Source organism: Phaethon aethereus, assembly GCF_964289735.1.
Source record: "Phaethon aethereus genome assembly, chromosome: 1".
Lineage (NCBI taxonomy): Eukaryota > Metazoa > Chordata > Aves > Phaethontiformes > Phaethontidae > Phaethon > Phaethon aethereus.
Window position 1 is genome coordinate 26058453 of NC_138575.1, and position 25887 is coordinate 26084339.

At 37.3% G+C, this 25887-nt stretch overlaps 1 protein-coding gene across 6 annotated transcripts in view; it reads left to right on the forward strand.

The window, feature by feature from the left end:
- Positions 1-25887, forward strand: part of CADPS2 (calcium dependent secretion activator 2) — a gene marked incomplete at both ends in the record, with an annotated part of 316192 nt that overhangs the window by 276345 nt on the left and 13960 nt on the right. For 4 of the 6 annotated variants that reach the window (XM_082013854.1, XM_082013857.1, XM_082013855.1 and 1 more), the window contains 5 exons: positions 451-465; positions 5991-6065; positions 9529-9612; positions 9731-9763; positions 17645-17752. In XM_082013854.1, the coding sequence (XP_081869980.1) occupies positions 451-465; positions 5991-6065; positions 9529-9612; positions 9731-9763; positions 17645-17752 (315 nt within the window). The remainder of the gene's footprint in view (positions 1-450; positions 466-5990; positions 6066-9528; positions 9613-9730; positions 9764-17644; positions 17753-25887) is intronic. The other 2 variants (XM_082013856.1, XM_082013859.1) reach the window with 1 other exon arrangement.

Here is a 25887-nt window from a genome sequence, read left to right on the forward strand (position 1 = left end):
GCACTGATGCGCTTTTGAAGGATATTTAGACTTCACTGACTACTGTCCTTCCCACATTGTCACTCTCAGCAGGAATAATCTGTGAAGTGAAAAAGGCGTACTATGTAGGCTGGTGAGATCACCAGCATAAAATTAAAACTGTTCTTGCTGTGTTAATGCATTAGCAGTGTAATTTTGTTTGATTTGGTTTTGGAGAGAGGGTAAAAACATTTGTCAGAATTTGGCAACAAAAGAGTATGTCTGCTCTGGGCAGTTTCACATTTACATTATCTGGTCATATAGTTTCTGTTGATTTTTCCATTTCTTTTCATTTTATTGACTATCTTTTTAAGTTAGCATATTCAATGTAATTGTCTTTTTTTTTTCCCCAATTCAATGAGACATTCATCATTTTCCTGTTCTACCCTGTCATCTTTATTTTTCCTTTTGGTTTTCCGTGACATGAACCAGTTTGCTAGTCAATGGGTAAGTGTCTTTTCATTGTTTTTTAATCTACTTTTTTTTTCCTTCTGTTATTAACAGCCACTTTTTATTTTAAATGGTAATATTGCTTTTCTTGCTAATTAGTTAGCCTAGCCCTCAGAATTCCTTTACAGCCTGACCTTGCTACAGACTGATCATCAGCTTCTCAATTTTTCTTTCCTTGTTCGTCCTTTTAAGGTGGTTCCAGATGAATTGTTCACTCTTCTGCTTTTCAAAAGTTTTGGACTCTTTCACCTCTTGGTGAGCCAAAAGAGCGACAAACAACTTGTTTCGGGCTGATCAGAAGTAAACCACAACTAGCAACTCTTTGCCTTAGGCTGATGCTGCCATTTCATCTTTTACTTACTGTCCTAGCAGTAAGCTCCAAATACACACATGCACACAGTTCTCTGGGGAAAGACAATACCAGTACCTCCATAAAGACCTGCAGACAGTATACCCTCATTCTCCATAGTCACACCATTCCTCTTGCCTGCTCTAGGTGATGCCTCCTGCACTGTCAGTTAGTCCCCCTAAGAGCCAAAGTTGAGTATTCACAGTTACCTTTTGGACTGCAGACCCTCACTAGAATCTCTTCTGAAATCTTTCCATTCTCTAGATTTTCAAGCTCCATCATACATTGTTCACAACGCCAAAAAAGAAATACAGCCCTTGTTCCCTACTAGGTCTGACCATGACCCCAAATGCTTCCAGTGCTTCTTTTCAGTGCAAGGGTTTGACAGTTTATCATACCTATGGTGAAATACATACTTCTTTCAAAGTCCCCAAGTTAATCTTCATCCAAATTCATCTAATAAGCAAAGGAACGTCAAATTTTTCACATATCAGAAATTATCAGATAATGTAGAAAAGTCCTCTTTATCATAAACTTTGAATTATTGTGTTTCTTCCATTCCCAAGGCTTTTTTTGAAGATTAAGAAAAAAATGGCTTTTCAGTTGCTTGTAGCTGATATTACAGTTGTTTGAAACTCTTCAAGATTTGTTGGGTGAGATACTTCTGGAATCTGCCCATCTGTCAAAGCAGGCAGGAATGCATCTCATAACATAAACAGTTGCATCTCTGACTCTTCTATAGGAGCTCTGGCATTTGCAATTGCTCATACTTAGCCACTTGGTCTTGAAACCTTTCCATTTTACCTTTCTTTCCCTTGTCCTCTTTCATCTTCATTTTAGTTTCAAACATGGTTCTTCATGCCAGTCAAGAAAAGCATTCCATAAGGTCTGAGTTAAAATTTTTTTAAAGGGCTGCTCTTTCACCTAAACTCAACACTGAATATCCATCTGGCAGTTTCTAGAACATATTCTGCAAGTTATGGAAGAGGTCAGACTCAAACATCTCCTTGAAGAGCATGCTCTTTTCATTCCCTATACAGAGCTATGAGCAGTTGTATACCTTGTTTAAGTAGAGTCACATGCGGAAGTTTTTACCCCGAGTTGTCAGATAGGAGGGAGTTCTTACTTGTAATTAGGGCATTCTAGTCACGGTTAGCAATCATAGCACCTTGAGTTTAGAGTTTAAATTTGGTTGAGTGCTCTGGTTTTCCATGCACTGCTCACCATTCTCCCAAATGTCTTCCAGTTAAGTCGTCTCATAAAGAATCACTGTGTCTGCCATTCAGGAGGGCTCCCCTCCTTGCCTTCTGGATACCATCTTAAAACTTAAGAGAACCACAGCATCATTTGACTACAAGCAGGATCATCACATTATGTTTAAAGAGAGCTTACCTGGCTGGATGCCTTCTGCATGGGTTGGCAGTTGCCTTAGGAGGGTTTGAGAAGGAGATCCAGGGGAGAATCGCCTCATCTCAGACTAACTGTTGGTGCCTGCAGCCTGTTTCATGGACAACCAGAATGGCAGTTCATGGAGTATTGGGGAAGGGTACAGCCAGACAGCTAAGTAACTACCGGTTGCTGCTATTTCTCAAACAGTTGCCTGCCTGCCTTCTTAGTTTCAGTATATGTAATCTTGGGTAGTTGTATGGTGAGCAGTATCCCACTGCCTTCTTTCCTGAACCAAAAGCCAACCGGTGTTACTCCTTTACAGTCCATGAATCCCTAGTCAAATGAATAGCAGCAGTAAGGGACAGTGTGTCCGTCACACAACATTCAATCCAGAGATTTTTTGGCCTTTGTTATTTGCGATAAATGGTTTAAAGCCTATTAATGTATAACTGTGATCTAGATGCTGCAGTATTCTGGCATTCACATTTTTGAGTATGACAGGTAGGAATCAAACAGGAAATATTGCTTGAGGCAAGAATCAAATAGAAAATATTTCTGAGGTCACTTAGGTTGACAAATCGTTAGACTCAAGCAGGACCTTAGATCTGAGTCACAGCTTATTTGTTGCATTGTGCAGCAAATGTGAGCATGAACAGAGTAAATGCCATTGCTCTATACTGTTGACTGCTTCGTAGCAGAATGTGTGGAGAAGCTATTTTAGTTGTTTCAGAATTCCAACCTCCCAGTACACTGTCATGCTTATAAAAGAAGAGACATACACTTTGCAGTTTGGGGAAACATGAGTGATGTGCCGTTTCAGTGGAATATGCCACAGCCAGTGCTATGTATATCTGTAGAAAAATTTAGGGACAAGTGGGCTTTAATTTGATGAACTTTGCTTCTGAAGCTATTTTGGTTCACACAATTCAAGGAGAAGAGTCAAATAGTAGAGGATTATAGCCAATTTGATAGTAAAAGTGCAGAGACAATTTAATATGTATTTAACATTGTAATGTTACATGTTGGCAGTAGCAGTTGCCATTCAGATGATCATGTGCAATTTATTTTCACAGCCATCCAAACTTAAACAAAGGAAATCTGGCTTGAAAATCTTTTTTTGAAAAAGGTAGTTAAAAAAGCCAACTCCAGTATTAGGACATAGTGAGGTAGAGTGGAAAAGAAAAATTGAACGTATTGTAGAACTGAGCAAGTTACAGTTCTCAGCTGATTATCACGGGATTTGGGAGCAAACTCCTCTGTTCCCCAGAAGCACAAGTGTCAAAAGGCACTAAAATACTTTATCTCCTTCCAAATGCTAGTAGGAACATAGAGCCACGTTTGGAAGACCAGCTGGATTGTCCTCAAAAGACAGCCCTGTTTGGTTACAGCCCATGACACACTTTGCCACTAAGCACAGTTTTCTCCCATGCACAGCTTCAGCTGCATTTCATATTTTACTGGGAGTTACTCTAAGGCAGCTGGAAAAGCGGAGTGGCATTCTGCATTACCTCCTTCAGGGCCTTTGGGCTGATCCTGAGGGACTCCAAAATGTGTATTCAAATAATTTAGCTGTGGGAGCTGACTTGTCTAGATTCAGTCTCAGAAGGTGAAGGCACAGCTATCCATAAATGTGCTTGGAAAAGGGGTGAGGGTTTGTCCGCTCTCACTGAGCCAGCTTGGCAGAAGTAGAAAAGCTGGAGTCCTACAAGTGCTGATTTCAGGATCATGCGTACAGCCTTGTTAGCTCATACAATTTTATCATTAATTCTACAATAATTGCCATCTTCTTAAAGCCTGTCTTCCGGAGTCACGTAATCTTCCATGAGGATGTGAAGTTTTGTTTTGTTGGGGGTTGCTGTTTTAGTGGAAGTTGGCATTGGGGAGGAGTGGGTTAGAATTTTTATGCTCTCATGGTTTGCATCTTGAAAAAAATGCAATCTTGAAAAAAAAATCGGATTAAAAAATTTTAAAAATTATTTCTAAATAAATGTCATAATTTTGGAACTTTGTTGTGATCTTTGAATAATTTTATTTAGTTCTTGTTTTTCTTTGGTCACACAGTGAAGTTACTCATTATATTCCATTCCTACAAAATTATGTTTTCTTTGTGATGAGGAAAAAAAGGTAAGAAAAGAAAAAAAGCCAAAATATAGGAACTGATCTTGGCATATAAATAGATACATTAATTTAATGAGCTGTGGAGGTGATGCTGCAGACACTTTATGGGAGGGACAACTCTGATTTTTCATGGATCACAAGAATATATATTGTTTTGACATGGATCTGTGGGAGAATGATTATTTATTGTTTTCGGAGAGTAAGAAACCATTGCCTTCTGCAGACTGTGTAAGCAACAGATGTGACAGACAGTTTGGGGTGATTTAAGTCTTCAGCAGATCAAGAAAACATTATATTGGTCAAGACATTAATATGGTCAGAATAAAATATAACTGAAATTCTGGAAAGTTCTTTGATGTCATTCTAATACGCTCTTTCACTGTTCCAAGATGTTTACTGCTGTTTGTCTGAGAAGTGTATTCACATTTTCCAAGTGTTTTTAAACCTTAGAAGAAATTAAAACCAAAAATTAACACGCTTGGTGTTGGTGCCTGTAGCAGATATATATGTGTGGGCAAACACATCTCAAAATTTTATTCTCTCTTAATTTAAATGCAGGTTCAGTAGGTGCGCTGCTTGGAAAATCATTCCTAAATATATTAAGCAGAGCAGATTTAATGTTTTGGTTTGTATGGCAACTCTGAGACAGATGAAAAATAGCATTTAACAACTTACAACTCTGAAAACTACTAAGCTGCAGCTGCTAAGTTAGGCTAATGTTTATACTGACCTCAGTACTTTTACTCCGAGCATTATGCTGTTAGCTGTTCCAAGTAGCCTTGAACTGTGAAGATAGGGTTAGTCTTTACAAGTCACATTTTCTGTGAAGTGGCTATTGGGGACAATCTTAGCTGTCAGATAAATGTTTCTAAAGGAGGAATTACTGTTTAAATTGATGTGCCTCCTTGACAGAATGGGATCCCTAGTTCCTGCTAATTTCAGGAAGGAACTCTGTAGTATTATCTAAAAAGTCTTTCAGATTTATTTTTAAAGCATTTACTTAAAGGCACCTTCTTTATGAAAAAGCAAAAGAAAAAGGCTATGGAGAATGAAGTCTGTTTTATTATGCTTTTTATGGCAATTTGTTACCATCTATTCTGCTTTGTTGATGAAATTTTCATTTTGCCCTTGCCTGAGCATATTGTAAGATTTGTATAAACTGCAGCTCACTGTGCTAACAGAAAGGCTCTTTTAGGATGAACAATTGGAGCTCATTTTATTTCTAGAGGACATTTAAAATAACTTATGAATGAGAGTTGTCAGACATGAAATGCTGTATTAATTAAATCTTATTCTAGTCTTTTTGCTTCTCCAGCTAAACCAACCCTTTAGAAAAAAAAATACATGGCCACCTTAATTATATAGGAGAAGACAAAAAGTATCCTTCACATTCCTTCGCCTGAATAAGAATAAGAACTCAATTCATCTAAATAATAACCCCATTAGCTGCTTAACTCAACAGTGTACATGGGAAAATTTTCAACACAGAATGTAAGAAAGTGTTGATTGGGTGGATCGTTTTCAAGAGTTTGTGCTTCTGATGTTCAAAATTCTAATTTTAAGTAAATCTGATCTGTCAGGGTTATCAGCTTTGTACCATTTATGACTTATGACAAAAGTCTGTGTCCATATACATGCTAATGATTCTTTATCTTTTGAAATACAGCAACAATACCACTCAAAAATAGATGACTTGATTGAAGAAACTGTTAAAGAAATTATTTCACTTCTTGTTTCAAAGGTAAAACTATTTAGATTTTAATTTATAACACAGGAGAAAATATCTAATTATTGAACTTCTGAAATGTCTTTAAATATCACACAGTTTTTCTATACACAGTGAGATTGGGGGGACAACAATATGATTTGTAAATAATAGTCATGCAAATACTGAATTTACAATACTGAATTTACAAAATTAAGTTTTATAATCCACTAGGTAAACAATTTCCGTGCAACCTACTAATCAGATAAGTGTCTTTTCTGTATTTCTGTTGTAGATAAGAACTGCTAGCAGCTAGTAGAACTGGTAACTTGATTGTATCAAAATTATCTTGAGTAATAGCATGGTTTATTTTTTGTTTAATTTTTCACATGAAAACTTTCTTCCTATCACTAAGAAATATTTAAATTTTGTATTTAGAGATGGATGACATCCAGAGTGTCAGTATAACTTTTTAATGAGATTTTCTTCCACAAACCTTTTAATTTAAAAATATTTTATAAGTTGTTACTTCCTGAAATTTACTTTTTAGGTTTTTATATTTAAAAAGAAAATATGTTTTGGCATGATATAGGCACTTGGAGAATATAAGTGAAGAAAACTTGAACAATATCTTGTGTTACCGTAGCACTTCTACTCCAGTAAAAGTCTTAAGTGCTTGATATAAAAGAAAAACTTTCAGTCCCTAATAGTCTGAAGGACACAAGCAAATAATGACAGAAAAGAAAGATTTTCTAATAAGTTTTGTTATCTATGCATCGCAAACGACCCAGAAATACCTGATTTTCAAAGTAGGAAAAATAAGCCGTACATTTCCAATTTGTGAGTTAGTGACATAACGTAAGACGCTGGTCATATTTTCATCATGCCTTCATTTTCACGTGTCACAGCTTGCTGGCGGGGGGTGAGGGAGCAGGAATGTCCTTTCAGATTGACACCCATCATGCTTGCACGAGAGTTGAAGAGGAAGGTTTTGTAGAATTGTTGTAGAAGTTTAAGCAAAATGTGTCCACTTACTGATAAATGTGTAGAAACCACATTTTTTCTCTAAAGTGAAGTTTTGATATAAACTTAATGACAAATGGTTCAACTGAACAGTTGTGAGTTTTACATGCTGCTTGTCATCACTCCAAACTAACCTGTCAGTTTATGTTTTTAGTGTTACTGAAGAGGAAGAGGAAGAAAGGGGATTTTAGTCAGAGCAAAACATGCTATTAAAAGTTAAACTTTTGATTCTTTTTTTTGATATCTGAAATTATAAAAGAAGGAAGAAAATTGTCATATTCCTCCTGGATATATGTACAAGAAATTCTAGAGACAACTGCTGTCAATACAAAGGGACTTGCATTATTAGTTATCACATATACTATTACCAGAGGTTGAAATATTGGAACGGGAAGCAAATATGCTGTGTCACTGGCTGATCATTAGAAGCTTAACCAGTCTCTCCTCACTTGAGATGTGAAATGCCAGTGACATCCTAACTGCTTCTTTTTCAAGGCGGAAAGCCTCTGAGGGCACACAGGAAGGCTGATGTTTCTCTCTTGGTTTTGGCCAGGAAAAATGCACATCAATGTGCATGATACCCATGTGTATTCATTTCTTTCATCAAATATATGTTCATTATTGTTTAGCCTTTGCCTCTGTATTATTTCCTCTGGGTTCCAGTGGAATAAGTGTTTCAATCATTGTTTTTAGGATGCAAGTCTACAAAAATAAAAAGAGTAAGTAAAAAGTAAGACTTTACTTGGTAAAGACTATACTGTGCACTTTGTATGCAAGACTTATCAAGCTAAAGCATTTAACAAATCACAGGAATAGCACAAAACTGAAACAAAGCACAGTGTGTCTCAGGGTAACCAGTTCAGAGAATGTGAGGTATACGCAGAAAAGCTCTTAGAGCTTCACATCTCTGTACACTGAGATCTCAGAAAACAAGTTTCCAGCTTCATAACTAAGCCTTTCATTTAAATGGACATCCTTGACACTGCAGTGTTTTGCTCTCTGTCCCTTTATGTCCCACTTATCTTGGAACGGTTTGTTGGCGATGTGGACACCATGTTGTCTGTGAGAGCAGCCGCTTCCGTAGAGGGTCTTTGCGCAATAAGATTGAACACCCTTCTGCAGAAAGAATCCTTGCCAGGCAGATAAAATGAGTTAAAGTATGAACAGCAGCTTCTCACAGGCATGCAACAGCAAAGCAGAAAGCTGGTATTTGGTCTAATAAAGGGGCTGTAATTCTACTGTGCATAGGGTGCAGAAACAACTACCACTCTCATGATGTGGTTTTATTCCTTGATCGGCACCTACATACTGGTGTCTTAATTAATCACTGTAAATATGACAGGTTAGGTTGATAAATGACAAATGTAGGTTTGCACTTGCTCCTGCTCCTTGAACTGTTAAGAGCAGGGCTTATTGTAAAGTGATGATCTCAGTTCCTCTGGAGGTGACACTGTTGTGACACTGTTACAGTGCCCATTAACAGCATGCCAGATGGAATTTCGTTCTGTCCTCACACTCACAAAATGATACTCGTGGTTGTGGGAATGACTGTGTGCGGAGCAAGGGATGACTTTTAAAACAATCTTTATACAAACTGGAAAGCAATTCATATGTGTAAAATAAACGTGCACGAATACAACAGCTGACAGATACGTTGTTATATACCCTGAATGACTTGAGCAACGTAACATCACACAGGGACGTGAGATGGGGGTTTGTTTGCTTTAGGGCTAATTTGGGGGAGTTTAAACATTAAGGCTGTAATTAATGCAATTAATAAGATATTGTTTTGGTCAGAAATAAATTGTGGCAAAAACACTTTTTCATGCCACTCGCTGAGGAGTCAGGCTACTCAGGGAATCTCAGGTGAAAATGTGGGGGAGAGGAACCACACCACACCAGAGATTTGGGGCCTGCATTTTCTTGCCCCTTCTTGGCCATGTAGTAGCAGTTCAACGGCAGATGCCGTTGCTGAAGATGAGCTGACAGAAAACTCTAGTGCTATTACCCTGTTGGGTGAAAGCAGACCTGAGTTTCTATTCAGTAGCAAAGATAAGAGGAACATGATACTGAGATCACCAATTTTAGCAATTGTCCCCCATCATTTCTGAAGCTATGATCTTCGAAACTTTGGTCCTAGAAAATAATGTGTGTTTTCTACCCAAAATACATGCTGGGCACACACTACTATATTTAACCACGTGTCCTAGACGCAGCAAAGTAGTGTTGGGTAGCAGGCCCACCTCAGGAGAATTTTTGGGTTAGGTTTCTATTCAACAATTTCCATCATTTCAATCAATAGGTGAAGCTGAGGAAAGAAGTTGTCCTTGATTTCAGCACTTTGTGAGGTGGAGAAAGTGATCAAATTTACAGTTTGCATTGCCCTGCTGAACAAGGGAAAAAAACTCACATTCTCATTCAAAATATTTACTTTTCATATTGTACATTTAGATTTTCCTCTGTGCTTTTCCTCCAGGTTGTTTCAGTGTTAGAAGGTGTGCTGTCTAAATTGTCAAGATATGATGAAGGCACTTTCTTCTCATCATTAGTTTCATTCACTGTAAGTGTCTGGATTCACAATTGTTCTGTTCTTCTTTCTGTGCATAATTCTGAAATTGTGCACAATCTGTAGTAATAAGCACTTACTATGTGTTTTTTTTATTTTTCATTTTCTAAAGGTGAAAGCAGCTGCAAAATACGTTGACGTTCCTGTAAGTACAACCCTTTTAGTTTATTTTTTTTCTAGTGTTCATAATAATTTAAAAAATAGGGTGTTTCTGAGCTCACATTTTTTATTGTTGACATTTTGCTTTCCTCCAGAGATTCATTATAGCTTTACACAGAGTATTTAAACAGACACTATAACCCTCAGAGGGCATTTCATTTCCCTCAAGCAACAAGTAACTCTCAAAGCAAAGCTTAGAAAGGATATTCTCAATGCACTTTTTCAGTTGTGAAAGCGTGAGGATTGTGACAGATACTCTTTTGAAAGGGTCTTTCCATCATTTGGCTAAATTGTTCAAATGTACAGGATAAGCAACAAGTAAAAGCATCATACTTGAGTATCTGTTATTCATTGATTTCTTACTTCAGGACCCAATCTAGTTTATTTAATCCCTTGCTTGCTAAATCTCTATTTGATTTACCATTGCTTATGCAATGTTTGTGTGGTATGAAAAACTAAAAGGGGTAGCTGTTGGAGGTCTTTTATACATAAAAGCAAAGTTCAGCTATTAGAATATTTTTATTAGAGTATCATAGTAGAATATACACCTTAGCGCTGTCCTTGGGGTCCCTGAAACAGAGCTGTTGATTGCTTGGTGGATCTGCGGGAGAAGGAGGGTGCGGAGAGCAAAAGGCCTTTGGGTTTTTTTGAGTGTGTGAATTCAACACAGCTTTTGATCTTTGATTACCAGGCTCAATATTTGGCAAAGAGGGAAAAATATGCTGGTTTATAGTGAAGTAAGAAGAAACTAACTAGGCAAAAGAGATGTTAGAAGAAAATGAAGGTAGTACTGAGCAGAATGTTTTAGAGAGGGGATGAGAGGCAAAGGTGATAAAAAAGTTAAGAGTTAAATAAATTAGAAATAATAAAGAAGGAGGACATGCTTGGATGTTTCTTGGTCATTTTGAGAAAAAGTTTAATTCTATTAATATTGATAGGAGATTTAGACATTAAATAGTTGGGCATGAAGGTGCTCGCTCCCCCAAAAGCATCTCTCAACTTCTCAGGGCCAGGGTGGGAAATGCAGACACAGACTTGCAGTTCGCTTGTCAGATATGTTTGTAAAAGTGTCGCTGTCTACCCTTCCATTCATTAATCTTGCCAAAGAATTATGAAAAACTCCATCCAAAGAGAGTTTCATCTTTTTTTTTTAACCTGCTTAAGAAAACATTCAACATAAAACTCCAATTTTCAGAATGCCCTTTATGAAGTGGGACGTACGCAGTCACAAGGAGCTTTCCCCAGCCATTGCCTAGAGGGCTATATGGATTCTGTGTATGTTTTGCTAATAGAAACACCAACAAAAATTCTAGGAACAGTGCAAAATAACCCAGACTAAGAAGAGTAACAACAATGAAGGCTTATGATTTTCTAAAAATAATCATGAAAAAATCTATTTGCTATTATGCTCTTCTTCTTGGTAATTGTCACAGTACGCTATGCTCTGAAGTGAAAGAAATTGTGGCTGCTCTGGACTTGAAAGAAATTAAATGCTCAGAGGTAAATAACACAAACGTGACAAATATAAGTAGTATAGCAAGGATGCAATTTGTTCTCTTGTTAATGCTATGTTTTGATATTTGGGAATGCAGGAAAATATTTAGGTTACTTTTTTTAAAAAAAAAAATCTCAAATCTGCTATAACTCTGTTAGTTTCTCTTAAAACCCAAGCAATCCTTAAGAGATGTAGAAGTACAATCTGTCCACTTTTTTCTTTTTTGTGTAACATTCTGTTCACAAAGCCGGTTAATTAACGAGAACAGGGAAAGCATGCAGTAGAACCGGGGGCAAAAAAATGTATATTGTTAATCTCCAATGATTATTATTCCTCAATCGTGTAAATAATTTCACTGTGTTCAGTTTCTCATCATGTGAGTCAGTTTTGCACACAAATAATTGTGTCTCTAGCTGGTCATTTCTACACACATTTGCCTCATTTACAAATACAACCAAGAGCAATTACTTACACAAATTGAGCATCCACTTACATGCATATGTATATACTGCTTTTTGTTCAGAAAGGTATGTTTAAATCCCTTTGTAGGAGCCAGTAATCTGTGCCAGTCATTTAGAGGGCACAGAAGGAACCTAATCCCCCCTCACGTCTTGTAGACCACCTGTCATACCAAGAGCAGAGAGGCCATGTGAAGGACCCAGGGCTGACGGCAGCGCACAGCTCGCACAATGCCCGGCCTCTCGCTCCGCTCTTGCCTTTATGCGGGGATCAAAGGCACGAAAAGGGGCCTCACACATGTGCCAGCATTTGACTTACGGGGTCCTGTAGAGGCCAAAGTAGGAACTCTGCCTCCTACCAGGCAGATACAGATTGGGACCTTCCAGATACCTCCATTTCCAAATACCACACTTGTACTGCCTGGCCTCTTCTAGCTGGTTTTAAGAAGCAAACTACTTTTTCTGGGAAATCGGTGTTTATTCAGGTGTGACCATACTGTGCCACTCATTTTAAAGCAGGATTTACTTGGAGACCTCTGTTTAAAATCAGTCCTTATCCTCATGCTCAGGCTTCTCCTGCCTTCCTCCTCCTCTGCACACCCAAACCTGGGAACTGGCCCTTCTGTTTCAGATCCATAAAAACAAGGTGCTGCAGATTTGGAGGGAAAGCCCTGCACAAACTCTTTAAAGTCAGCAGGTTTTTTTAAATACCCCTTAAATGGAGATCAGAAGGATGGCTGCTAATCAGTAGGAAAGTTAAAAAAACATAGTTGGGGGAGGGCAGAATGTATTTTAATGCCGGATTTTGTCATAGTAACTTTAGCATTTTGAAGACCTTTTGCGCTACAGAATCAAGATCGTGGTGCAAATGCTGCACGCCTGTGTTGCCCCATGAGTGCGATGAAACTACACATATATGAAAAAGTGTTTGTGTAAATGTTTGCAGAATCACAGCTTAAGTTCTGCATGACAGTTCTCAAAAACACACGTTTAGCCTTCACCAAGGTTGCTTTTTCATCTACAAGAAAAAGTATTAGGGGCAGGGAAAATGCATCGTATTTTTTCATTTAAGCAAAATACCATTTTTCATAATCATGTGAGAATAAAATGTTACCTTTATAATAGACTGATTGTACAAATGATGCATCTTCCTGCCTGGCTTTGATTTGTAAAACAAATGAGGGAATGAGGATCTTGTCATGCCTACAAGTAGTTTCTATTCCAAAAATATTTTAATGATACTTTAATTCTGTCATTGCAAAGCCGAAGTGGTAAGCTTTGCAGTATTTAGAGGGGAAATTTCAGGCAGGGAAATTTTCCACCGTGCTCTTTCATTTGGTGGTGGACACTGAATAAAGAGCTCCTATGTTTCCCACAATAGCCCCCTCCAGCTCATCACTCCTTTTCATTTCATTGTTACATCCACACTGTAGTTAAAACGTCTCTCTCCAGGATTCAGGGGAGGGCAAGGGGGTGGAGAGGAGAGCAAACACAAAATGCGATGAAGTTTGTTATTATATAGTTAGTCTCTAACATCTGTTCTCATCTTTGAAACATTATGCCTTGACAGGAGAACAACTCAGTAAAACTAGATTTTTTTCTTGGTAATATCAAGAATACAAGTTTGTTTAATACTCTCTGATGCTAAGAAATGTTCTGTGACAAATGCCAAAGTGAGAATAAACATAACTCAAGTATTTACAACCATACAAGGCTTTTACTGAGATCTGTGACAAACTGTTGCATTCAAAAAGCTGTGCAGACATTTAGGTGTATCTCTCCAGTAGAGAAAGCTTAGCATTAGTGGCAGGAGGAAGCTCGTTGCAAACCTTTCAGCAGCAAAATAGTTGAACACCTCGAAATCAAGGCAATGCGGCATTACTTTTGACTAGGTGCCTCGGGCAAATTTTGCCAGTGGGAACGATGTGTGTCAATCATAATGCAGCTTCTACATCATCTTGGAAACTGGAATACTGTATTTTAAAATTTGCCCCTGTGTTAAATAGACACTATGATAGCCTTTTCCTGTTTAAAGGGAGAAAGTTAAGCTGTTTCTTCTTTATCCGAATTCGTTGCTATGAAAAAGTGTCTGTCGATCTGGACCCACCTACCAGTGAATAGTAAAAGAGACAACCTGCACCTGTGGGATTAGGTGCAGCAGCAGGAAGTAAGAGCACTCGCCGTATATAATTAACAAGGATTTTTACTTTTTTTTGCCCAAACAGCATGTTCATCTTGCCAGGTTAGCTAGTGATTAACCCTAAAAAAGAATGTGCTGAAGCCTACACCCTTGTTTAAACTCATTCACTCGCCAGTGTATTCAGTTACTTGTGTAACCAGCGACAAAGTAACCCTATTTACAACTCTTCATTTCCTGGTATTTTATTTGATGTCTTTGTGTTTCCAGTTTCTCCATTCATCTCTTTGTTTGGTTCTCTTTCGTTTTCAGATAGGCAAAACATCTTGTCTGCTGTTCTGAATAAAACAAACCTAAAATAACTTTTTATCTATCATAAAAACCCCACTTTTTTTCTTGGGGAAGTTTTCAAACAGAATACCTTTTTTACACTTATCCGGATAAATATACCAGGTTAAATTCTTCTCCCAAAGATGTGCAAATAACTCTCTCCCATTAACTTCAGCAGATGTTCTGTCAGAGATTCAGAGGAGCAGAATTTTTTATTTTGGGCATAGAAGTGGAGACTGAGTTGCTTAAGTCTGATATTAGTAATGAAATGCCCACTGTGACAGTTACTTAAAAGATATCTCAGTTTATATTTGTTTATCTTTTAAGGTACATCTAATTGCTTAATTGTTGTTTGGTTTTTTTAATTCTCCATTAACCTGCTTTTTTTTTTCCCTGAAGTTTAATAATCCAAAATAGAGCAATACAGGATCATGTAATCAGAGGTTCCCGTATAATACGTAATCCCTATTAAAAAAAGTTAAAACATAAAATATATAGCACTAAGCCTGTTTTGATGCTCACGATAGCTTTTTTTTCTTCTTTCACATGTTTAGAGAAACAAATAAATTAAATGCATGCAATGTGGAGAGATAATGAAGTATTTGTTACGCTGTTCGTTCATTCAATGTTTAATGTGTGTTTTGCCCACCATGAGCAACAATGACTAACTTGCAGTGATTCTGGTGAGGTTTTAAAACAGAGAGTCGTACTGTTGGAATCTTTATAATCTTCCTTACCCAGACATACTTCTACTGTAGGCAGACACTGTTTAAAAGGAAAATTAATTTTTTTGCCACAGCAATTTCAAAGATAATTATCCTGCACACATTAAAGAAGAATGAAGTGTTTTAAAGAACTGTAATTCTAATTGGTAAATGTCAACAGCTGTTGCAGTTACTCTTACTTGTGTATATTCTTTTAATGATTACGCTCCTGCGCCACAAGCTACATGAAAATATATTCACTAGGTGTGAAATTCCCATATGTCACAGCTTCAAGACTAGGTAAACAGCTCAAAGATAAGTTAATACTGATGGGAAATGGTATTTTTCTAGCTTGGGTTGTCTGCAAGATGAACATTTTTTATTGAACTTCATAAAAGAAGAAGTTGCATGAGTCGGAGAATTATTAGGTTTTAGCATTCAGTGGAAGATTTATATATTTGAATATATATCTCCAAGAACTATAATCAGCCTTTTATTTGTTAGATTATCTCCTTCACCTGCCCCTGGAGATTTCAAAATATTTTCCCATTGTCCGTCCAAGATAAAACTAGTCCAATTCCTATAAATTGCCATCAAATTTTAGAAAGTACATGAGGTTTCACCACTGGTTGTATTCTTTTGTACCACTACAAACGAGTATACTAAGGTAAGATATGGAACTTTTTGCTTTAAATCTCCTTCACTTTGTGATTTAGTTTACTTTAAAAACATTTCTGTCACATTTTAATGAAGGCACATTTTTATGAAGGAAATCTATTGATTTCTGTGAAGCAGGTTTTCCAACCGAAAACTGTTTTATCTATTGTAATCTTAGATTTTTATTTTCATGCTTCGGATCAAGGCGTGTAACTCAGGTGTAAATATAAATGGTCCTGCTTTCCTCTTAAGAGTTTTATATAGGCATGTATGTATGTGTTAAGTTTTTGAAATGAGCTTTCGTTGCCTCTGGAATGACCAATCTAAATGTGCAGGAGACATTTCAGTTTTTCAGTGTGAATTTTGGAGATGCTGGCAGTGTTAAACCAGGCCATCATTCCACATTTAACTGTTAGTTTTAAGAAATGAAACTGCCATTGATGCACATCTATAAATGAAAATCTTATTTGGGGTCATATTCCTATATCTGTGGTAGATGCAGGAGAAAAGACATGAAGCTCATGATCCAGGAGGTTTCCATCACTGCAGTTTTGAGGGGAGAATGCTCTCATCCTGTTATTGTAATGGCAGTTTCTGGACAGGTATTGGTTTGGGCGCGTTGGATCTTCTCTTCCCTTTTGTGCTCAGATCTGTGTATGTACGTTATAATACATTACATACATGATAATAAGGGATGAGAAAAATTAAAAGCGATCTGCTTGTAGACTAGAAGGAAAGCCTTAATATAAAATTATGTGTAAATATTTTAACTATATGAGCATGTTTATACATACAGGCCTTTAAAATATGCTAAACATTTTACAGCTTTGTACATATGCTGTTTTCAGACAATAACAGCTTCTGAGCAATAGAGATGACTTATGCCTGGGCATTCAGGGAATGGGTATAGCTGCTTTCATCCTCCTTCCCTAGAGCTGTTAATTATTCTGTACAGAGTCAGTCTTAGCCAAATCTGAATCCTTTATAAATAGTTTTGTGCTAAGGATTAATGTAAAGTATTATGAAACTTAGCCTTCTTTTGCATGCCATGAACTTTAAAAACTATTATTTGGGAGCAAGTGATACTTTTACAAACTTGCTCACACAGAGGGCATTTACAAAAGACTTTCCAAAGTGTTTATGTTCATTTTTGGTTCCTGTTAGAGAAAGGTGAATTCCTGACCATCTCTGCATACACTGCCAGGAAAGGGGACATTGCAGGCCCTCGGGGGCTTTAGTGTCGAACAACATTTTATGGCTACAGAGGTCCAGAAGTCCCAGCTGAGCAGGAGAGAGCAGTTTCGGCAGCCACGCTGCCTGGCCTGACGTGGTACCACGTACGTGCGACATACCCTAGCCTGTCCTGCGTTTGGGAGTGCCAGATGAAAATTACACCTAGTCTGCTATTCGTACAGAGCAACATTGACCGGTACAAGAGGGGAAACATTTCAGCCCTTGCTCCTTCCCTAGTCATCCTCTGAGCTGATGATGCAACTGCAACAGTTTCAGAAAAATGGGGCTACAGGCCGGCTCTCACAGTAGCCTTTTTGTGCCGTTGCTCTCAGGGAAATGCTTGAACTTAGTTTGAATCAGAATTAGTAGAAGCTAACCTCAAACACAAAATTCAGTTGTACATTGGAAGCAAATTGCAACAAATCTGAGGCAATGCAAAAGGAACCAAATGCTTTTTTTAACCATTTTCTGAATATGATAGCAGGATCTGGACCTTGAGGGTGGAGTAGCTATGGAAGCCTCACTAACGACAAAGGGGAAAATGTCCAAGTTTGCCATTGATGTTACTGGAGCCAAGACTTCATTCTGTTGCATACGGTAGCATAGATTTATGACTCAAAGCATTCAGAAATTATAACACTGAGAGCTTTATTAATAGTGAACTCTCCTGAACTTGGTAACCAACACAGAATTCACAGCAGATTTAGTAAATACAGTTTATACCTATAGGAGCATTGTAATATAATTTCAGTTTTCATTACAATTAAGTATAACTTCTTGTAAGTCTCAGTTGTTGAGTGTTCTGTCTCCTTCCCTTCCCACTACTTTCTCCCCTTGCTTTATGTCTCCCCAGAAACCAGGGATGGATCTAGCAGATACCTACATTATGTTTGTTCGACAAAACCAGGATATCCTTCGAGAAAAGGTCAATGAGGAAATGTACATAGAGAAGTTATTTGATGTAAGTACCTACCCTTGCAAAACTTGCTAGTATCACTACATCAGAATGGAGAAGCTGCATTTTGATGATATTCAGCAAGCCATTCAGATTTCTTCCCTGTTGATCATTTTTGCTTTTGCTTTTTATTTATAATCTTCAGCTATCAAGGGTGACCTTTCTTTAAACGTTTTCTGCACGAAAATTTTAAGTGCTAGAAGGCATAAATAAAATTGGTAGAAGGTTATTACTTGAAATAGTCATCTTTCCATTGTGAGTAGTCCAATTTTATTCCATCTTTTGATTTTGAATGTGTTAATGGAAAAAATTGGATTGGTGTGGCTTGTGGACTCCAGTGCAGAGTTAATTTCCCTAAATAAAGAACTTGTACGTATCACTGCCTGCTCTTATACAGAAAGAGGCCAGTTATGCCAGGTGCATCTACAGGTTTGACTGGTACTTTCATGGAGTGACTTTTAGAATTTTGTTTTATGGTATTTTTAATTTAAGCCTTGTAAGATCTTAAAGTTGACCGAATATTTATTGAATTGTCATGCTTGTTTCCAAAATTTTGATCCCGCTTCTGCAAATTCAGAATAATTCTCTTGCTCATCCTCATAGACCCGCACATTGCTAGCCAGCCTGTATCTTCACAGGGATTTCCCTCAGCTTCTACACTGGCTTCTGCAGCCTCCCTCCACTCATTCCTTTGCCCTGATTCCTCCTTTTTTTGCTAGAAACAATCACCTACCCTACCAAAATTTTCCACATGCAAGGCTCTCCTGTAAGGCCACTAGCAACTCTCTTGGGCATATTTCTGCTCGTTCAAGCTCTGACCACCCATTCTGAGAAGCTGTAGGCAGGTGAAATTGTATCTTTTGTATAAATTCAATGTACTTCACATGTAAAATACAATTAAATTAAAATTTATTTTATTATAAACTCGGATCAATATACATGACAATGATGTCAGTCACTTATAATTATGCAGGAATTTGAACAGAGGAAGAAGTCATCTCTGGCACTGTGCAGTGCAATTCATTACAAAACAAATTCTGGAACATAATACACACTTTGAAATGTATTTATTTGTGTGTCATCTCCTAAGTATTTTAGAAAGCTTTGCTGGCAGTTTCATTTAATTATGCAAGTTACAGCAAATGTTTTCATAACAGCAATTCACAGCCTTTACTGTGACACTACAGTTGTGGCAGTTGCAAAAGGTCCCATAACATAGACTCTCAGCCATGGTATGTCATGTCAGTGTTTGTTGTTTGTTAGACTGGGTGGTCAAAATGAGACTTATCTCTCAGATTTTGCATTTCCAGACACTCCCAGGCAGCTTTACAAAAAAAAGTATCATCTGTTTTAATAAGCTAAGTGCTAATATGTGTGAAAAGAATGATTTTATAAAAGCTTTGATGCCCTGCAGGGGTAGAAAAATTATCATCCATCCAGCTGGCACCTTCACAAAGTATTAAAACCGTATTAGCAACTTCTGCTTCAGTTTGCTTTTGCACTGAATCTGCAAGCATATGTTTCATTTTCAAGTTTCTATTTTTTGTTTTTCTTTGGGGTTATTTTTGCTTATGTTGTAATTTTCTGAATGTTGATAAAATTATGTTCCTAAGGCCACGGCTAACTCTCACTGGAAAGACCACATTGACTTTGTTGATGTAGTGGGATTGGACGAAGCCTTAGGCTATGTCCATAGCAGTAAACTGGACCTGGCCTGGGCACAGGCCTGAGAACTAGCAAGTGATCATCCATACCATTAAGTCATCAGTGTGGTTCCTGGCATGATTTTGGGTTAGGCCAGCTAGCACTGGCCCAGTGACAGAGCCTCAGTACAGTTGAGTTGTCATGGACAAGGACCTCCTCCAAGTTTCATTTCAGCAATCAAGCATTTCAGCCCAAGAAAACATCTATGTGGATGCAAGCCATGACATAGCACTTGTCTTTGAGACGCAAAACCATTCGTGTCCCCTTTTACTCGGTAGTATGCATCATATGCTGTCATGGCCAATGCTTGTAGCTGCAAGGAAGGAAAAAAGATACACATGGTAAGTATTCTGTGTATCGAGTATCTATTTGTATCTTTATTTTTCTTTATTTATGGTGATATCACATTTCTACATGACATCGCACTAGGAGGTATAAGCAGCTGGACAGAATCAGATAAATGCACTAACAAATCTGTAAGCTCATAGCATGCAGAAATTTAAAACAAAGGCATCTCACTGTGTTAACTCACCTTTCCTGAGATTTAGAACAGTATAACTGAGGAAGATTTTACTCATGATTGTTTGAAGGGTTTTTTTAATTAGTGATATAATAAAACCTAGGTAATGTTTATAAATTCAATTCTATCAAGTTATATTTCAGTAGTAGAATAAAATATGTTGAAGCTTTTATGTAAATATACTTCAAGCCATTCAACTTGCTACAACTGTAGATGACTGGTGATTTCCCCTTAAAATGCATAGTATTTGTATCAGATAAGAAATTATCAGCCAAGTGAAATAGGAAGAGTGCACATCCGTGCTTCAGCCAGGGAAGCACCTTATCCAGAATAACCAAAAAAACCCCAGACTGTTCTGTATACTAGAAGTCTTAGTTATAAATATAGACAAGATCAGGCCTCGGGTGCTATTTTAATTTAAAAAAATGTATAATTACAAACTATGTACAGATTTCATTGACTTGATTCAGGGCTGCTATATACTAACAGCTATTACAATGACCAAGAGAACAGGATGTCTATCATATTGAAGTAATGTACATCTCAAAGAAGACCATTTAAGTTTAAGAATAGTATTGATACAAGTAGAAATGTCTGCCAGTGGGTCACAGTATGCTAAGGCCAGAAGTTGGAAAACTTTCTATCTATCTGAGAAGTCTCAAACTAGTGAGACAAAAAATGTACATTGTTTTATGGTGCTTGATAAGCCTGGGAAAGCACTGCCATGCTATACAAAATGTGCAAAATCGGGAGAATGGAATTTAAGCTTCTGATACGAATCCTTACATATGACAAAGGCTCAAATCTCCAGGGGACTTTGAAAGAAGGCTGGGCTGCTAGTTTTTCTGCACCGGTTTTAAACCGTTTAAATCCTATGCCTCAGTACCTTTGCTGATCATGCAGCAGGACCAGGGTGGTTATTTTTTTCTTTCCTTTTTTCTAAATAACTTTGCTTCTGGGTACATTTCGTTCTTCACCCCCTCCGGAAGGAGGACAGACAGCATGCAGAACAATACAGCTTGGGGCTCCGGGTAGCACTGGTCTCTCCCAGGTCAGTGTGTGCCTTCTTGTTCTAAACATTAAATCACCAGATTTGGAGTCACAAAGAGCTTTTGCTTGGTCAGTTTGTCAGAGACACTTAGGACTTTTTGTCTTCCTTTGTGGTGTGGGACATGGTCTTCTTCCTACGATCAGCTGGGAATTTTATCTTCTCTAATTCCTTCCTGTTGCAGGAACTCAGGGTATCCGTCTCCTACTCTCATGCTTATAGTCGAGGGGTTTTGGTTGTTTGCATGCTTGCTTGTCTGTGGTGTTAAAAACAAACAAACAGATCTTAAAGGGCACTAGAAAGGTTTTGTAATGCGTTGTACATGTGGCTGGTCTGCAGTAGCTCTGGGCTAAATGACTGCTCCACATTCATGATTTCCATCGGCTTAATTCAGTGAATGATCCATGTGATTCCTTCCAGTCCCATACTCCACTGAAGTAAACTAAGACAATGAAGTTACACTGGGACAAGTTTCTCTAATAAATTCAAATAAAGCAAACTCTTTTTGACCAGTAATGCTGCAGTCACTCAGGTAGATTCAATGTATAACAACTAAATCATGAAGACAAACACTCCTGTGTTTGTTTAATTATTACAGTTTTTAGTTATGATTAAAAGCATCACCCCCTGACACTTTTTTAAAGTGTAATCACTTAGACCAATAACTCATTTTTTTTAAATAGTTTAGTAAAATGTTTTCAAAATAAATTTGTGCTTTAATTATTTTTTTTAACCAGTGTTTGAAAAATACTGATTTTCAGCAAAAGACTGTAAGAGTAGCAGTTGGTGAATGGGAAAAATAAATAATTAAATAGAATTACACAAACCTAGAATAAATCTTAAATATTACTTATTAATAAGGCCCCTCATATTTATAATGATAATCTGCTTGATGGATGCTGTACAAACATTTGTGCAGCCTGTCAAAGAACAGTGCTGTGTATCTGATCACAAAAGTGATAGATGTAAAAAATACCCAACTATAAAATTCCCATGGAGTCTGGTTCCACACTATCAAAATCAATGCCAGTGATACTGTTGACGTCAATAAAGCAGTGCTGTATCCATAAATATGCCAGGTTAGCATCATTGACTAGACTTAGACTAGCGTTTCTACCTGCATTTTTAAGATGAGACTAATATGTCTCGCTATTCTTGAACATTTTAAATGACATTAGACTTACAAATTAAAAACTGTTTCCTTTAAAACAAAACTGGATTTTGCTGACAAACCAGCTTAAAAAAGATAAGTCATTTTGCGTAAAACACTATGTAAAACATCGATGCAATAGTTACTTTCCGTAGTAATCCAAAGTTCCTAAGTGCCACTTGGGTGAATTCTCACCTTCTTGTACCTGCTAATTGCATGTGAAATATGGATATTCTTGGCTGAACACAGCAAAAATTTTGTTGCAAATGTTTTGCCTTCAAAATAATCCTGATTTATTTGCTATTAAAACCATCGTATTATAGGTTATATTTGTGTTGAGTCCATTGTGAAAAACAGATGTACCATTCTAGTTCTATTAAGACCATATATGTAATGAAATCTTTATGTAATAATTGATTGATGCTTTGAGAAGTAAGGAATGATTTAAGAGAACAGTTCTAACACATCGCTGTTCTACCGTGGATACAACTTCAAGGTTTTTTGATTTTTTTAGGCTCTAATTTCTGGGAAACCTGTGCACAAGTCTACCATAAACACAATCAAGTAGTCAGAGTGCGCTTCCTGGAAAGGTCGGCACTGGCAAACAGGTCCCTTTGCTATCATCTTCTACAAGATGGCACCTGTTAGCAGATGTTGGCTTTGGCCCTGATCATCCATCTCTTACGGGTGTTAAACTGGTGTGGTGTGACTGAGTAGTCCTGTTGACTTCACAGGGACTGCTCCTGTTAGGAGAACGTCCTCGGGGTCGTGGCCTCGCGCAGGGTAACGATTCAACAAGCAGCGTCAGGGTTGTTAATGGCAGGGAACTCATACAACTTTCTTTGGGGCGCAGAAAGACTGAACGTCTTTACGAATAGTATAAATGCTTAAGCGCTCCAGATTTACGTTAACTGCTTTTGGCTTTTGTATTTCAAAAGTTCAGATGTAATGTGATACTCTTTTTTTTTGTCAAAAAAGTGCTTGTATTTTGTTTGGAATGTGAATTAAATGCTAGTAGTGTTCCGGTATCACAACCATTATTTTCCTTTTCCATTAGTAGCAGAGATGGATGATTTAACTTCAATGATGTACTTGAGTTTATTTGAGGTAGTAATTATTCTCCAAAGATTATTATGTCATGTACTTCATTCTATGCCTAAATGGAGATATGAAGTACTCATCTGATTCATTTCTGTTTGCTGTCCTATCTGCAAGTACATTTTTAGGAAATGCTTTATTCAGTTACATCATTTCCATAAGTTTTCTGACCTTTTACAAAAATGTGTTGAAAATCTGAAAATGCTTCTCCCTGGCAAGCGACTTAATCTTCAGCTGGTGTTACACAGCTAAGAGGGATGCTTACTTTAAATGTGAGTTTTCTGTAGTACCAACTCCTTGTTCTGTCCATGTCTACCTCAAAAGCACCATTACTGTAGTATTTAGTATTCAACAATGTTTTTCTAGAAAACTTCATTTGTGATTTTTTTTCTTGTTCTCAATTTGCTTCCTGTCACATTCATTTTAATAAGTAATCTTCACTTTCAGTGTTATGTAATTACCTGCAAGTGTGTGATTTGACAAAAGGTCTGCTTTTTGATCTAGATTATATGCCAAGGCAACTTCAGCAAGTTGAGACTAGGTAGGACTGGTTAAAGTCCACATTTGAATCAAAAGCTGTGTTTGTATTAACCTCTGAGAAACATGAGAGGACCGTGCCTAATTACTTAGAGACTCAACAAAAATGGAGTGTAGCTTGTTGATCTTCTTATTTCTTTGATAGCTCAGAATAATCTTCAAGAAATATGTGGGCTTCTTGCTCAGATTCTTGAAATTTGATCACAGTGCAAAATTGTCCTTTGGCGCAAACCCAGAAATACACATCTTTGCATGATGCACCTGGGCATATGTGGCAGGTCTGGTAGAATCAGCTAATTAACAACACAGGCTTAAACAGGCACCTCATCTGGCAGTGTAGTTAGTTGCCTGATGGTGCTCAGCAGGATTTGGTAGTGCTTTTTATTTTTCTATCCTAATGGTCTGCTGCCCACCTAATTTTGCCTTATTGTCAGCCACTACTTACCGCAGCTTGAGGCCCTCCCAGGAGGCTAAATTATTATCAAAGGATTAGGGAGATGTAGCCTTGCAGCTCTGACATTTCTGATTACTTGTCTATGCCAGAACACTAATTAGCTGTGACTAATTAAGAAAAATGTTCCTGCCATAGAAAACCATTTAAAAGAACTGAGAAGTAGAAAAGCAATTGAAAAGCTGAGCAGTGCTCAGATTTGCCGATGCTCTTTAGATTTTCACCGGTCTTAACTCATCTTTAATTATGCCTAATATTTTATAGGGAAAATAGAAAGCTCTTCATATGAGAACCACTGTGCAGTTTTTCTTGATCTAAAGACATTCCTGTCATTTTAAAACAGTTTGTCCTGTCTTTTTTGGTAAAAGAAAGAATTTTTGAGAAAACTGCAGGCAGTGTCACCAAATGTGGACTGAAAAAGTGTATTATATTAACATGTTCAAATATATGAAACTATTCTGCAAAATGAAAGCAATATCTTGCAAATATACTGTTCAAAGTATTTTCAAAGTTCACTAAATTATTCCTGATGTTTTCAGGTAGAGATTCACCACAATTTTTGGATAGAAATCTCTATAAAAGTTAAACAGTTCATTTGAAAGCTGAAAAACATAACCTCCATCTGGTTTCACATAGTATGTACATTTTCTTCGATCTTTTTTTCTGGAATATGCTGAGAAAAGGAGTTCCTACTCCTGGAGGGTGCTGATTATGCTGCTATGAATCCAGCAAAGCTCAGTACTGTTGAAATCAATAGGACAACACTTAAAGCGAAGCATGTGCTTCAGAGTTTGCTGCTTCAGGATCAGAATATTCAGCAATTTGTAAGCTGTTTTACACTATAGCTGAGAATGTTTTCTCGAGAGGAAACCATAACAAAATGGCTGGGTTTGATATGATACATTTCCACACTTCTTCATTTTTTATGCCATTTTTAATTTCTGAATTTCCATCTTGCTGGGTATCAAGCAGCCCAAAAAGATACAAAAGGGGTTTCCTCAAGCCATTAGGTATCCCATAGTCCAGTCTGCATTTAGTATTCATGGAATGGGTGTCTGCCACCTTTTTCCCACTAATTCAATCATATTATTTAAATCTTCCCAGTGGGAGAGTAAGAAACTATAAAATAGATATTCTGCTATCTTGCTAAAAGAGCTCTTTGGGTTTAAAAGGGAAATAGAGAATTATTTTTCAGGGCACTAAATCTCATATCCTGATACTCAGAATTCCTTGTGCTGTCCTATCCCCTAATTTCCCTGACTTGTGTGAGAAGTTCACTTTTTTGAAAAAAAGAACAATGTATAAATCGCTATAAAAAGGCAATTTAGAATGAGCATCATGAGTCAAAAGAGGAAGACAAATGCAAAAAAAACCCCAACAAAACCCAAAAAACCCTCAAGAATTTAAAGCCAATCTGGTTTTTCTTCTGAGGGAATTTTATCAATTGGGGTAGAACTACGAGGGTTTTTTGCTTGTTTGTTTGGGGAGGGGCTATAACATTGGGAGCTTCCCTATAGACTTTTCTGGTCTATACTGTTCGTTCATTTATTTAACTTAGTTAAATGCACCTATCCATCACTCACAGTATCCATTCACTAAAAACAATAACAATTCTATCAAATAAAAGAGAATG